We start from the raw sequence: 16,038 nt of genomic DNA on the forward strand, positions 1-16,038 counted from the left end.
TCTGAATTTTTAAAATGGATGTGCAAAGGAAAATTTCCCCTTTAACTTCCCTGCATTTCTCACGGGTCTTGTTTTACCTTCAGCAACACCTAACAGGGCATAACGCACCCTGATGCCTTACGATGGGTTTGCTGGACTTGCCTACACCAGGGTAGGCGATATGCTTCAAGTTGCCTAACCCCCCCACTCTCGAGATTTAAGGGACTAACTTTGGTTAGGGGCCAAAAGAAACTATTTTCTCAGGAGAGAAAAGTCTCTCTGGAGATTCTCTGATTACCACTATCATTGATGAGAGCACATTGTTATCTGTATCTAAACAAGTAAATAGAAGAACTGTCATCTTAAAGACAGAAGATGAATATGTGGAGGATTTTTCCCTGCACAGCAAAACAATGTCACTTTTCTCCCCTCCTCCCTCCAAACCGGCCTCCAGCGGAGTCAAAGGAAGGACAACCCCAAGGTCTGATTCAGAAAGGCGAAAGCTGCAGTGAAATCTCTAGCCTTTATGCAGACAAACTCCAGTAGACTTAGTGCAAGTTTTGCCTCAAGGATCACTGAAAGGACACGGAAACTGCGGGATTCAGCTCTTTGCTGAAATAAATTATCCAGGTTACTGTATGGCAGGCATCAGTGCCACACTTCAGCAAATGCTTAGATTTATTACATACCATTCATTTTCTGCTATATAATTGAGTTTTGTCACAGCCATAAAAATTTGAATTATTTACCAGAAACTCTTTGAGTTCAGCAGAACATTATTTTTGCCTTTACAGAACTGTGATTTGAAGTGGAAGGAAAATGTCTGTTAACAGTGGTGAAAGACACATAAGCTCGTACCTGGGAATGAAAATAAAATCTCATTAAAAATCATGATGTGTCATAAGTAAGTCTAACCAGTTTGGTGTCCTCAGGACACCCAAGGTTGTGAGGAATCAGGTAGTTTACAAGCTTGTGGTAGCAACCTCCTCCAGGCTGTATTTTTAGGAGCTGGGGACAGCAGTGGGGTAAGATGAGTCTTGTCAGGTTCTAAGGCATTTCCTAGTCCCAGCTAGACAGGGCTAACATCGGATCTTTGTGATCAGCATCCGTCACTGCTGGGGACGCAGGGATTTTCGGGCTGCTCACTGGAGCTGGTATTTTGGGGAGGTTAGAGGGCTTTGGGACCTGAGAACTACCCGATGGTTTCTGTACACACTGTCTTTGAGTCTGTGGATGGCACCTGGATTAGGTGAACATCGCTCCAGCATCCAGACTGCACACTTACGACTAAAGCAAAAACTTCAGTGCAGATTAATTATGCTGCCATGAAACTCCCATAATTTTTTAGGAGCTTGTCAGTGTAAGTCCTTTTTAGGCATAATGTTCCCATTGGACCAGATCCCAAACCAAGTTAACTGTGAAGATGTTCCTGTGATGAGGCTTGAGCCCAGCATCACCACTGAGCATTTCATTATAAAGACATTTGTCAGAAGTATCCAATTAACTATGGCTACAAAGCCAAAGTATCTGGATTACACTATACAAGGAAGTTCATATTTCACTGCATGATTACAACATTCCTGAAGACTATATGCATCTAAAATATGATATCATACAAAGGGTGTGCAAAATACTTTTTTCCTCTTCTCTGCCTTTCATTTCACATATAGGTACACTGCAACGTAGCTTAGCTAAGCCCCTGGAATAATGACAGTTACCTGCTTTAGAACATATACATGCATAGAGATACACAGTTTAATACTACTACTACTACTACTACTACTACTACTACTAATAATAATAATAATTTAGATATTTATCTTTACAGTTATGGGAATTTAAGTATTCATCTTTTTCATGTTCATTAAGCTCTTCTACAAAGTTTCTTTCTTTCCCGCTAACCTGAACCCCATTTCTGCAGAGACCCTTTACTACACGACAGTTCCTTGGTTAGAAGATTGAAAGACAGTCTCAGTCACTAAAATACCACAGCTGATTTTTGTGGTACTTGCTCTCCTAGCCATATTGGTATTACAGTCTAGACCCATCGTGGTCTTAGGACCAGGAACATGTTCTGGTAGGGCAGTCTGGTTACTCATGAAGAAAGGAATACTTAGGTATATTACTTTATACAAGATTTAGAAAAAAACAACCCCAAACAACCCAAGCCCCAAACCAACCAACGAACTTCTTTTGTTTTTAAACTTACCTCATCAACATGTCCAACAGCTCCAAAGATCTTTGCTGTTTGCCCAATCAAATTTGGCAAACTCTCACCAACTTCCTTCAGCATTGGAAGAAAAGTGGCTAAGGCTGTTGGTTCATAGGTGGATATTTCTATAAGTATGTTTAGAATAATGTCACTATGGTTAGGGTCTTTCAAGTGTCCAAATAGAAAAGGCATACACTCTTTCAGCACCTATTAAAAAAATCAGACAGAAACAAATTTTGAATACATTTTTAATTACGAACACATATAACTAAAAGAGGTACTGTACATCGGAGCAATAAAAATAAAACACTAGACTTTGATTTAGTAAAATAGTTTTCCACCCTTGCTGACCTTTGCACAGAGCTATTGCTGAGGTCAATCAAAGTTCAGCTCAACATATGGAATAAGGGTAAGCTGCAGCCTTGAAATATTGCAGTTATGCATATATAAGTAAGGAAATGCCCAATTGTTTAAAAAGACAAAAAAAAAAACGCCTCACCAAATATTTCCCTTGCTCTGGGCCTGTCCTATACTTTATTGATTAAAACAACATAGGACTTAGTCTTCCCCAATGATACAGTAAATTAAAGTACTAGCAGAATTTTTTGGTTTCTACCGGAAACTGAATAATGTGACATGGTTAATGGCTGGAACAGAGGAAAAAATAAGAGGCAAGATCTTCATTGCACAAAAAAATGCTGTAGGCAAGTTGTCATTTCTTGGTAACAGCACAATTTTCAAGAGGCTGAGGGTGTAGTCCTTAAAATCATCTTACAAACAGGATGCAGTGTATACAATTATCTACCAAATGATTATTTTTCACATAAACACACATGTACAGTAATACACCTCTGATTCAAAGAAACTGTTGCATCTGTGCAAAAGACATTTCAACACAGAAACAGGGCACAAAGTAACCAATTCTTCTGTCATTTTTCTGAGGATTATCAGTTTTAGCAAGTTGATACCTGTCGCTGTGGCAAAATACTGCAGGTAGGTGGCTGAATAAATTGTTAGTAGCAATAGATGATAATAGTAATAATGAGAATGCAAAACAACTGCCGATGCGTCAGCTCCAGTGTGGAGCCCTGCAATAGCCAGAGGTGCACCGCGGCCTCTTCCAGCTGACAAGTGCTTTGCTTCTGAAAGGAGCTCTATTTCATCTGGGACTATGCATTACAATAAAGTTTCCTTGGCTACCTGGGGAAAGATACTAACTACTGTTGATTCTTCTTTTCCAAAAATTTTATGAATTTCATAAATTCACAAAGCAGGTAGTTTTGTGCCTTGTTCTAATGCACTGGGTGCTGTCAATGACATGCAATTTCCAAAGCATGGTATATTTTCCCTTAGATAATTAATCTCCAGCTCACTTCTAATCAATTCCTAACTCATTTTAATTTTCCTTAATATGTAATTTAATACAGTTCATGAATTCTAACAGAAACATAGTTATGGGAATTCATACTCAGCTGACAGAGGAAGAGCTAAAAACGTTGAAAACAGTTCTGGTTTAACACAAACTTTTTGGTCCAGCAGAGTCATTGTTACGTTCTCTTTATGATTAGATGGAGAATTTGGAATGAAATTAAAGAATTCACGGGGATTTAATGTAGGAAAGCACTGTCATGCATGTTAAGGGACTCCTCACTGTTCAGAGAGCAGTGAGCAGACAGACCTTGCCAAGTCATCTGAAACAAATAAACTCCTCCAAAAGGAGGTGCAGTATTTAGCAGCAAGATATTCCAAACACGGTTTTACCCCAAGTTTCTTTTTTCCTAGCCACGATCTGGAGGAGCCTGAGGAGGTGGTGTTGTTCGGCTTGATCCAGCTGAGCCATCAGTGCCACCAGCTCCCTCAGATGGAGGTTTATCGGCTGCGGTTGCTTCTCGTACAGAGCAGGCAGGACACGCAGCAGCATCAAGTTCCCTGAGAACAGAGCAAATGAGAGGCCAGTGACTTACTGTATGGCCATAGCCTACAGCTGGAGAGAGCCCTAGAAAATCAGCACACACCTGGAGACACTAGTTTTTAAGAATCATCACTACAAAACCAGGGAGACATGGAACACACTGTAGAAAAATATATACTAGGCCAAGAAGACAAATAAATAACCTAAATAGAATGAATCATTGCAGGCATAACAATGTAGGCGTAAAAAAAAGAAAATACTATTAATGATAATTTTCATTCTCAAGTACAATATCATGAGAAGGTTGCTTAATGAGCTTTCAGATTTGAATGATTTTTTGTTGAGTCCTACACCAAACTAAGTGTGATTTAAATTAACAAAAAAATAAAGTAAAAAAAAAAGAAAAAAGAAAGAAGGCAGCTAGAAAGCACATAAAAGCTATGTTTCTCCTTTGTCGAGATTCAGACTTTCAAATTAAATAAGCAGCATATGGAAAGAATAGCTGGTTATTAAGAGAACTAAATATGCGTGACATAAATTTGAACATAAATAGTTAAGGATGCCACTTCCAGGAATAGAAAGGAGCCAGAGAGAGTCAACTGCAGACAGAGATATGCAAAACCCTCTCTCACACATTTTCTTAAGATGTCTGTGCATAATTCAATTTGAAGCCCAGGCTCATACCAAAATATATAACTTCATATTGCTGCACATGCCTGCCTCAATATATTTAAGTTTCACTTGAACAACATATGGAAAACATCTGCCTATTGCAATGTAGTATGGCTCCTTTTTGTAAACCCTTGAAAGTCCTTAAGGTCTCTTTGGATTTGGTTTCCAATAGGAACTAGCACTCTGGCCTGCTGCTTTTTCTCCCTTTTAAATCTGAGCCTTCGAATTTTGGAAGATAAGCAGGTCACTTCACGGATGGTAGAAAAAGGATATATGGGTCAGACCGGACCACATCGTGCTCTTGCCAGATACAGAAAACGCACCCCAAGACACTGTTAGGTCTTGCAACATTAACTCTGAGCCAAGTAACTAACGTATAATTTATCGCAGGTTCAAACAACTTTTAGTCGAACAGCTTGTAATGATCCCTAAGGGGTCCTTACACTTTGGAGGAGAGCCTCCACACTATTTAGCCAGCCACACTTCTGCATCCTATCCTGAAGCATTTATTCTGCTTGAAGAATTGTTGGCTTCTCCTTGAAGGCAGCTCTGAGCCCTCTGTACAGGCACTGCAGTGCTAAAGGCAAGGTTCAGACCCCACCTCTACTCCCATGCACATGGCGAATTTCAGTCTTGTTTTGTGCTATATATAAAGCACAAAGGCCAGTTGCAAAGGAAAGATATTTGCTGATGAATTACCCTAAACAAATTAGCAAGCTGTTCAGTTCTGGTCACTTTCTAGCCACATTCTTTGTGCAAATCTCTTCCTGATGTTACAAGTGAGTCTGTAAAAAAGTGTCACATTTTTACGAGTCTCACTAACGTACCGTGGGATTCAGGCAAAGCACCAATCCACCCAAAGTTAGAACTAAAATGGTGGGAGCATGCATTTACTTGAACTTATCTAGACTCACATCTGAGTTTGAAATTGAACAATTTTGTAACTGAATACACTAAAAATTATTTTCTTCTCCTGATAACTCAGTGATTACAGAAATAAGTCCTTTCTTTGCACTTGCACACATTTAGTTTCTACTGGAAGATTTCTGCTCATATGGAAGAGAGCCCTTAAGCTCCAGTCAAATTTCAGCAATGGTAACAATTGCAAAAGATGAAATTCCCATGTTCCTGGACAGACAAAATTCATCTCAGCTGTAAAAGTGTAGAGCGAAGGAATTCAGCAGAGAGTAACAAAAACTAGCAGCTTCAAACAAGGAAAGACAGGCACAAACCTGAGACGTGCTATTGCCTAAGCTGGGATGTCACAGATAGGAAGGTGTCTGGAAAGTAAGACTAATTATTCAACCTGAGAAAACAAGCATTTCAAGTGTCGGATGTATTAGAGGAGGGATGCAATTTGACGTGACACAACATGATGGATTGCAGCCATGAAACTTCTCTGGACAAAAATACTTCATACAAACACAAATTTAGGCAGTTTCCTACAGCAAGCATTGCTGCGTTTATATTCACTAACCAAGATAAATGAAAAGCAAAGGCAATTTAGAAGCAACCCCATCAATTTGGAGTGATATTTAAGCGACCTCACTGACATGGAATTGCTTCTAATTGAATAACCTGTGTATACAAACTTGTAAATAATCCAAGCAGATACTACAGTTTGTGTCTGTTCTTCATATAACTTCAGAAAGGTCATGGAGCACAACCCAATTCACTATTTTCTTTTCTTTTCATGTTTCAAGTTAGCTCTGAGTACTTCTTGCCATTTGTTTGTCACACCTTTTCAGTTTCTAAGGGTATGACGCACAAGCAATTCACCAACCATTTGATTCTCAGAGCTCGGGCAGTCAGAGGCGATATTGTACCCACTCCCAAGTAATTCACTTTTTTCCATCCTGCTTCATCTGTCTCAGTCTAAACTAAGAGCCTGAAAAGTATGTTTGTTGTCTGAGAATGGAAAAACATTATACTCTACTCCTTAATTACCTTCTTTCCCTCTTCCTTCCCCTACCACCCTTACCCCCAATACTTTCCAGATTAGATTTTCTCAGACTTTCCAAGCAGACCACACACTGGGAATTATGCAACTCAGGCAGAAACTAACGTACAGTTGGGGACACTCGATGGCTTTGCACTTCTGGCTGCAAGTCAGGCAGGGAGGAGGCACGTACAGCAGGAGCAACCACAACTGCGTGCTGTGACGATGCCAGCCCGCCCCGGCTGCCCCAGGACCATGCCCCAGGCGCACTTTGGCCGTGCTCCCTGCACGGATGACAAGCAGCAAAGGTTGCCTTGTGCTCCCTGCCCAACCCAGCAGCACAGAGAGCTTGTAAAAAAAAAAAAAAAAAAAAAAAAAGGAAAAAAAGAGCCTTGTAGCACACTGCAAATGTAACATGGACAGAAGGAACTCTCGAAGCTATACAGCGGTGTTTTGACATTCCCTAAAAATTGAGTATTCAAAGATAAGAGCCCACACCTAATTTTTTTCCCCAGGATGACTAAAGTTAGGCATGTACGTCCCCAAAATGTTCACCTCTACTTCACCAAAGTTTTGAGGTTTCTAACATATTGCGTCGATGTTACTATTTATTATTTGCAGTTGCGGAAGAGCAGCTGGAGGTCCCACAGTGGCAGAAACCCCACATACACACAGGGTGAAACAGTGAGACCAGTTTGGCATGCAGGAATAGCACAGTACCGTGGCCAGCGGTCCAACACGCAGGTAGCCCAGGTTTGCACTAGCAAGGCTGGGTGCTGGGAGGCATCTGGTGCAGCACCAGGCTCTCAGCAGCTTTCTGCGGCCCCCGGAGCAGCGGGCTGCCCGGGGGTGTGTGGAGCAAGCCTGGAGGGGCTGGGGAGCAGGCAGCTCCAGCCTTACCTCCCTCCTCAGCAAAAGGAGAAACCTGCAAAATGCCTCCTGGTCCCCGCTGCAGGAGGGAGCAACGCTTGAGGCCACGCACGCTGTCTCTGCTGCCTCATGCAGCTGCTCTTCCCACTCATGGCCCGGGTGTTGGAGGCAGAATGAACAAGAACAGAAGCACAGGGCCCTCTTTACACGCTCCTGCATCAAGTGATAAAGGGCTAAACCAGACTCACATGGAAAGGGAACACTGATTGGAAGCTAGATGCAATTATGTGGGGTTTTTTGCTATTCTCTGAATATTTCATAGCCAATATATAATTTGTACCATATTACCCCTAATCTCACCTAAGCAATGCATCTCTGAAATAATTAATGGCCCACTGAACTGATAAGCCTTCCAGAATTTAAAACAGATTAACACCAATAACAATAATACTTAGCACTAGATTAATGTCTAATCCAAGAGTGCCTTGTTTTGTTTTTTCCAAGTTAACAACTCTAATCATGCAGCTGCTAATCTACATGCTCGCAAAACAAGATACTAGCAGTAACCTATTATCCACATAGTTATGATGTTGTTATTGGTAATTAGGGCTAGACAAGCAAAACTTTAACAAGCTGTCTTTATGAGTTCTCCTTTATTGCTTAAAGCAGTAAACTGTCAGTATATAATAGAAGTTTTTATATGTAACTATCAAAAAAAAGCTACAATATTTAGGTTAAACCATACGCGTGTATCCAAACCAACTCCAGGTATGTTTATTTTTCTATGAATCCCCTCGAGAGCCCTGGCATATACCAACTACAAAATGAGTTTGCAGAGAACACTTTCCTTTCCGCAAATAACACAAAATAACATAACTGATGCAGCCAGTGCTCGCAGGCAGAGAACTCCAAGTGATTGCACTCCCCACTCTCACCCTCGCATTGATACACGTTACAGCAATCTGTACTTGGAGGGGAAGCAGCAGCTTGCAAGAGCAGTTTTTCCCGTTTCTTCCCCTTCGTGAGCCAGTACATCTCCCCCCAGTGCAAACCTGGAAGGCTGGAATTGAGCAAGCTGCACGCCCCCTTCTCCTCTCGGCCAAAACCAACAGTCAGAAGTGCTCTTATTACAACACTGGCACTAGCATTGCTCATTCATTCAAGCTGAGGCGCTCGGAGCATTTATTAGGGGCTCGCTGTGTCTCACTAGCAGTCTTGTCTCTGCCGAAGTCTGACTTAGACTTTAGCTCCAGACAGCCCAGCTATTTTCAGGAAGCAGCTAGAGAATGCTGCCCCAAGAAATACTTTCTCTGCTTACGCTGTTCTGTGTTTTCAGGGCTTCTGTTTCTGTTCTGGATGAAGATGACGACTATGATCTCATGTATGTGAATATGGATAATGAAATTGAAGGTCCAGTTCTTGGTACTGAGGAAAGTAAGTAGATTTAAACTAAATTTGTGTTAAGTGCAGAATTGCATTCTTTGTTGCCTAGCTCTTGTAACAGTTATTACAAACATAAATATTTTTCTCAGAGGAAGAAGCATGTGCTTGCACCAGTAGGTTATTATGGTCAGCAAACGCTAAAGCACTTGGATGGCGTGCCTTGGAATTTGCTTTATACTCTCTATTTTTCAGTGTTCCTGCAAAAGACTGCTGATGACAGTTTTAAAATAGCTATAATACACACCACTTTCCTGCTTTGATATAGAGGGACACACACTGACAGTCTGGAGCTTGTAAGCCTTGCACAGAGCCAGATTTTGCCAAATACTCCTTCTGTTTAAAAATGTAAGTACAAAGGAATAGCAACATCTGTATCTTCCATTCCAGCTGTTTCGTGCGACTGCCAGCGAGAGCACACTGAGTGGGACAAGCTCTTCATCATGCTCGAGAACTCTCAAATGAAAGAGAACATGATGCTGCAGCAGATGGACGAGATCCTGAAGGTGGACCTGCAGACCCTGAAAACAGAGCTGAGCCAGCTCACCAGCAACCTCGCAGGCACCTTCGCCACCACCATCGAGAAAGTCACCTCCCACATCATGTCACAGGTAGAGCAGGCGCTTGTAAGGAACACTGACCAAGCTGAAGAAGCCAAGAGGCTTCACGAGTCTGAGCAAGGAAAGGTTCTTGAGCACATTCTGCTGCTGAGCCACAACGTGTCCGGCAGGCTCGGCCGGCTGGAGAGCGCTTGGCTGAGGAGGTCTGAGGCGGAGGCTCAGGAGACAGCTTTTCAGCAGGATAAATTCAGCCCCGCCAGAGGAGACAATCTCATTTTGAACTCTCTGTGGAAAGAGCTACAGCAAACCAGAGCTGAACTGAAAGCATCGCAGAAATGGGCGGCTCAGCACATACTGCCAGCAGGTAAGTCCACATGTGCTGTGCTTTACCAGAGAGCTCTCTTTGGTGGGCCTGTCCAAACAGATATCCTACAAACACCCCTCTTAAGCACCTTTCTCTGCATACAACTCCAAAGCAATCTTACGAACACCACAGCAGCTTTGAGCAGTCTGTACATACAGGGAGGAAACCCATTAACTGTTCTCAGAAAAGAGGCGCTGAGATTTCCAAACGTGGGATCAAAGAAGGGTTTAATCAAAGTCCTTAGAGAGGGCAAAGCCAGCTAGATCCCACCTCCTGCAGGCTCTCCCAGATCAAAACAGTTGCCAGAGAGCAGCAAATGTATTTTAAACGTACAAATTATGTTCTCTCACCTTTTACCTTCCCAGCTGGTAACTCCTACACATACACACTAGTTGCTGAGCTCTCCTGTTCTGTTCATGCATGTACCTACTCCTCCCTCTTCCTAAACTAAACGTTGTCTCCTCACCAACTCCAACTGCCCAGGAGCAGAGCTAGATCTGAGGACACGCTGCTGATGTCAACCAGCTAAGCACGCTTCCCGCAGCAGGGAGGGCACATTCACTGCATGCAACTGTCAGGACAGAATATTTCCTCAAGCATGGAAAAATTAGTAACACTGTGTTATTGTTGGTTTGTGGGGGTTTTTTTTCCCCTTCCAAAATGTTTGCATTGGTCAGCAAGCGAGGTGGCCATAGCAAAAGGAGCTCATATCTCAAATTTCACATCAGTTTTTCTGTGCACTGTAATATGACACCCAAAAAGCAGCTACAGCAACTTGGGTATGGCAGAGCAGACCCCCATCTATTTAAAGTTGGATGCAAAATTGCTACATGCACAATATAACTACACTGAATATAACTCTGCCTACCAGATAGCTATCGCTGCCTGTCTTTTAAACATTGACATGTCTTTAACAACCGTATTTTCCACAAATGGAAGTTACTGCAGCTTAAAAACCCCACAGAAATCTACACTCGCAGAATCCCACGGGTGTGCGTGAATAGGAAGTTAGGGGTACAGTTACACCAGCCTGGCCAGCGACCCTGAGCAGCACCACCAGCGTGAGCTCTTGCACAGGTGAGCAAAGAGTGCTTCTTGTTGCCTTTGCTTTGGCAGTTACAACTGACACAAGCCTATTGCAATACAAACACAATAATTTACATCAAAGCGTTTTACAATCTAACGTGAATCTATCCTTTCATGTAGGGCATGGATTCAGCTTTATAAGTAAATTGCTTTTACTCCTTTATTTATCATAACACTTCAGTAATCTTTGTGTACTGGGAGCAGATCTTACAGCATATTCCTTTTTTCCCAAGCACATGAATCTTGCCTTCCAGAAAGCATGATCTCATTCTTTATCACTCTCCTGTAACACAGCCAGCCTTGCAGTCAGTTACTCTGCACTAGGTGAGAGTAAAAAACTTGATCGGCGTTAAGGATCTCAGTCTCATCAGTGGAAATCCAGATTATTTCCACTGGTTCCTATATGTTTTTATATAAAATGTTCTTATTTTTTAATTTAAAGGATACATTTTAAGTACTTCCAGAGTGTCTCCTAGAATTATTATTTTTTTTTCCAAAAGAATTTTTAGCAACTGAATTTCATTTCTCACATCTTGAATTACTGCCAGCCATGCTCTTCAGGGATTTTCTAATCACACTTTTTGTTCTTCAGTGAAGCTGGTTTTAATTTTGTTTAGGCCTTGATAATAAAGCTTGAAAGCTTCCTAATTAAAAGCTTTTCCACAATAGTGTTCCTAAGTAGCATTTTAAGGAGTATCCCCAACAGTTGCTTGCTGACCCTGCCCCTTCTCAAAAGGGCCAATGAAGAAATGTAAAATCTGCTCAAAGTTGAAAGGAAGCCATCTATGAAATAACACAGCAGCATGATCCTGGAGGACACAAAGAGTCCTTCATTCACTGAAGCAGAAATTTCCACACGCTTTTTAGACATTTTAGATCCTCTAGCTTGTTTAAACAGGAAATGAGCCAGCTTAATTGTAGAAGGGAGCTGCTTTTTCCCCCATGTCACCTAGAATATTAAGTTATATACAATTAGGGAATGGTACATAGAATACCAAAAATAGCTTGGGTTTACTGATCATCAGTCACTTTTCCAAGTTCCATAAATTTCTGTTAGTGGTTTTAGCTAATCTAATTTCTGTTATCAACATATTGATTCATTGGAGATGAGAGATTAACTGTTTTTAAAAGACCAGTTGTCTTATGTATTTCCCATGCTTAACCAGTGCCGATGAAAGCTACTGACCAATAGCCCTCCCTAAAGGCAGGGTCAGAAAAGGGAGTCGTTATCATAAACAAACACATCTCAGCATGCTTCTACCAACACTCCCTGCGCTGCTTTTCCGTAGCCCCTGTCCCTGTCTCCTCTGCTGCCCAGTTATCCACAGGACAACCGCAGGACGCTGCATAACTGCCCGTGACAACTACCCAGCGGCTCCATTTCCCCAGCCGCAGCAGCAGTCTCACACTGCTATCCCAGGAACGGCACGGTATCTAAACCCGCTGTTTGACAGACCTCTGAACTCATCCCCTCACCATAACATTGCTGTTTTCATCACTCCATACTGAAAAAGAACACGGAGGCTAAAACAAGACTTAAATGAAACAGAGGGGACTACCCGACATAATTACCCAATGTTAAGTGCTAAATTCTTGAGGTGACCCAGCAAAAGAGAAGCTCTCCCAGGAGGCACCTCCAAGCAGAAGGTACCTGCCCCGCATAGACCCTCGGGGAAGCCCTACTTCCCGAGGCAAGCACCAGAGCAGGCAGGCAGCATTAAACTCAAATGTCACTTAGCATGGCACAGGACTATAAAATACACTGCTATTGCAGTGAGGGAAGAGCCAAGCCTTGTTCCTGCAGCCTGATTAGTCCCTAGACCCATTGCCATAGTGTTCGGCAAATTCATCCATCAGATCTGACAGCTTCTTCAAAGCATCCTACATCCCACTGGATGAGCTGAGCTCTCTGCTCCCTTTGAGAAACCCAGAAGCGAGCATATGTCAAGGGTCCTAACTGTGCATGTACAAATAGACCGGTTTTTATTTACCTAACAATCTTTCTAACTTTTTCAGGGTGTGAAACAGCAATTCTATTCCCCATGCGTTCGAAAAAGATATTTGGGAGCGTTCACCCAAGTGCTGGAATGACCCTTCACTCCTTTACTGCTTGTATCTGGATCAAGGTGACTGAGGCGTTGGACAAAACTATTGTCTTCTCCTACGGAACCAAGTTAAATCCATATGAAATCCAGCTTTATCTCAGCCAGGAGTCTGCAGTGCTTGTTGTTGGTGGTGACCAGCACAAGTTAGCTGTCAAAAATGTAGTTGTTCCTGGGAAGTGGATCCATCTCTGTGGTGCCTGGAGCTCAGAGAATGGATCTGCATCCCTGTGGGTGAAGGGAGAGCTCGCAGCCACCGCCTCAGACATTGCTAATGACCACACCATTCCAGATGGAGGGATTTGGCAGCTTGGTCAAGAAAAGAATGGCTGCTGCGTTGGAGGTGGATTTGACGAAGCTTTAGCCTTCTCTGGAAAATTAACTGGCTTTAACATGTGGGACAGAGTGCTCAGTGCCAAAGAGATAGCAGTGCAGAGCGGAGAAGAAGCATGCAGTATCAGGGGCAACATCATCGGGTGGGGAGTCACAGAAGTTTTGCCATACGGAGGAGCCCAGTACGTTTCTTAAATTCTGACAAGGCAGTTTCTGAAGCAGAGAACGTATTTCACAAAGAGCCGAACACCACTATGTACAAGTAAACAGAGCCATAGGAGCCTGAGTCTCAAACTCCCAAGGAAGATGAGCGTTGGAAGTTTACAGAACGAGGTACTGTGGAGACAGGATTTGATCTCTGCCTGCTGTTTTGGCAAAACACTGAAAAAAACCCCCAAAACCCCCACATCAAGGCATGACATTGGAAAAGCTGTTCCTGAGGTCAGATGACTGGTGCCTCTCTAGTGCAGTGTTTTCTGATGTATAGAAGTGAGTGCCACTGTGGACATTTTGGAGCCGAACAGTGCTCCTGGCAGCCCTGCTGAAGCAAACACATTGGGTATCCGGCCGACCAGTCTCTGCAGAACAGACGTAAGGCTGTGCATCTTCCAGGCTCCTCCACTCATTGGTTTTTATAGTGCTAATGTGAATTGTACAGAGGAACCACATAAGCCAAGAAATGCGTTGTTCATTAATCGCTGTTAGTAATTTGTAGACTATAAGAAAACTAGCTCCTTGTTTAAAGCATTATTTATGCCATGGATTGACCGAACATATAAAAGTAATATTTTCCCCATCATAAGCTGGTGTTACATTTGGAGCTGTATTATATTGTAAATTGACTTTGTAATAATTTTATTGAAATTATTTTTGTAAAGTTGTTCTGTAAATAAAGATACTTCACTAAACTAAAACTTTCCACGCTTCTCATGAACTGAAACACTGAAAGTGAGTACCAGTTGGGAATTTTTCCATGTTTTGAACCATGCAGTTTTAGCTGCTAATAGAAAAGAACATAAACATCAACATCTCATACAAATGGAGAGACCCTCAGAGGACCAAAATCCAAGCATTAGCCAGACACAGCTTTAAAGGCCCGTTATGATAACAATCCCTCTTGTGAACACTGTCACGTGCAAGGATCTGCTACTCTAGGAGTTCTCCCACATGGATGTGGTCACTTGTACAGAAGAGATGCTTTACATACTGACACATGTGTGTTGACCTGAGGCTGTGGTAGCACGGCACTTGGAGACTGAAGGAAGGATTGGTTTTGAGATATCCTGCCCTCCCCACAAAAAAAAAAAAAAAAAAAAAAAAAAAAAAAAAAAAAAAATCAACCAGTACCCCATGCATAATGCTGGCCATCTGAGAAGGACATACTCAGTTTTAAGATATGTTTAGATATCCAAAGTAACCAACTTGTTCGATTCTAACAGGAGGTTTGTACAAGGCAGAATTGATGAATATTCGGTAGCAGCGGCTTTCTTCTCTCACATTCACAAGCTTATCTAAAAATCCAATAAAAACCTAGGGCTGGATACAGCGCATAAGAAGCCAGTGCAGAGAGCCAAGACACCGGTGGTGATTTGCGTGTAGAAAACAGAGCAGAAGTAGACAATGATGAATAGTTATTCACTGTATATGTAACCATTTATGACAAGAACGATTATTTACTACCTGTTGAAGCCTCTTAACAAGTTATCATGGAGAATGTCTTATTCAAAGCAATTCTTATTTCCACTGGAAACAGCCCACCCTTCTGCTCTATTCACACGTTTCTCCATCTTTCTTATTCTCTACAGATGTCCTAAGAACACACTTTGAAAAGTTTCTTGACATGTTGCTGCTATGCTTATTTCCTGAATGTGACACAGCTACCAGATCCTTCCTTCCACGATACAAAAGTAGTAAGAAAAAGCTATGACAAGGTAATTTCCACTTTACTATGCCATTCAAGGGGGCTATACTTCATACCTAGTTATAGGACCTACTCCAAAGTTTTGTCAACACTGTTTATTTAAGGTAAAAATAACTGCTCCGATTGTTGGAATTTCTCCTATTACCCCACAATAAAAATATATCTAAATTAGAAATGCTTAGTGGTAAGCATGACAAAAATCCCTTACTAAATAATATCTGCAAATAACCTTAACTACAGAACAATGAAAGATTACCTCCGTTCATCTGCTGTCAGCCAGAAAACAGATCTTCAGAGTTACAAAAAACACTTGAGGTCCCAACATTGTGCAAGGGCAAAACAGCTCTCAAATCCTCTTTCCATACAGCGCCCCCCATTAAATGAAAACAAATGTCCGTGAAACGCAGCAGAAAAAGCAAAATCCTCAAAAAGATTACCAGAAATCCTTCCTGCCTACTTTTCTTACTGTACCTCATACCTGAAATGCTTTGTTTTGGAAGTAGCCTTTTCCTATCTCTGTTCTGGTTTGGCAGATGACCAAATGCAAAGACAGTCCTTTCATTCTCACTGACTCAGCTGGAAAACTCTCCTCTTTCCAACTGCTTTGCTCTTCCTTTATCACTTCTGTGGACTAGCAAAGCTTTCCCA

General features: G+C 42.0%; 2 protein-coding genes across 8 annotated transcripts in view; one reads left to right on the top strand and one right to left on the bottom strand.

Moving 5' to 3' along the window:
- Positions 1-16,038, bottom strand: part of VEPH1 (ventricular zone expressed PH domain containing 1) — a 96,530-nt gene that overhangs the window by 56,587 nt on the left and 23,905 nt on the right. For 6 of the 7 annotated variants that reach the window (XM_030028904.2, XM_030028905.2, XM_030028903.2 and 3 more), the window contains 2 exons: positions 3,953-4,120; positions 2,242-2,398 (listed from right to left, as the gene is read on the bottom strand). In XM_030028904.2, coding sequence (XP_029884764.1) covers positions 2,349-2,398; positions 3,953-4,120 — 218 coding nt within the window. In that variant the 3' untranslated portion in view covers positions 2,242-2,348. Of the gene's footprint in view, positions 1-2,188; positions 2,399-3,944; positions 4,121-16,038 lie in introns of those variants that run through there. The other variant, XM_030028909.2, reaches the window with a different exon arrangement.
- Positions 8,642-13,862, top strand: PTX3 (pentraxin 3). Its single transcript, XM_030028902.2, has 3 exons — positions 8,642-9,018; positions 9,415-9,948; positions 13,051-13,862. The coding sequence occupies exons 1-3, from the start codon at positions 8,871-8,873 to the stop codon at positions 13,662-13,664; spliced, it is 1,296 nt and encodes a 431-aa protein (XP_029884762.1). The 5' UTR covers positions 8,642-8,870; the 3' UTR covers positions 13,665-13,862.

This window comes from Aquila chrysaetos, chromosome 10, assembly GCF_900496995.4.
Source record: "Aquila chrysaetos chrysaetos chromosome 10, bAquChr1.4, whole genome shotgun sequence".
In the NCBI taxonomy this organism is placed as follows: Eukaryota; Metazoa; Chordata; class Aves; order Accipitriformes; family Accipitridae; genus Aquila; species Aquila chrysaetos.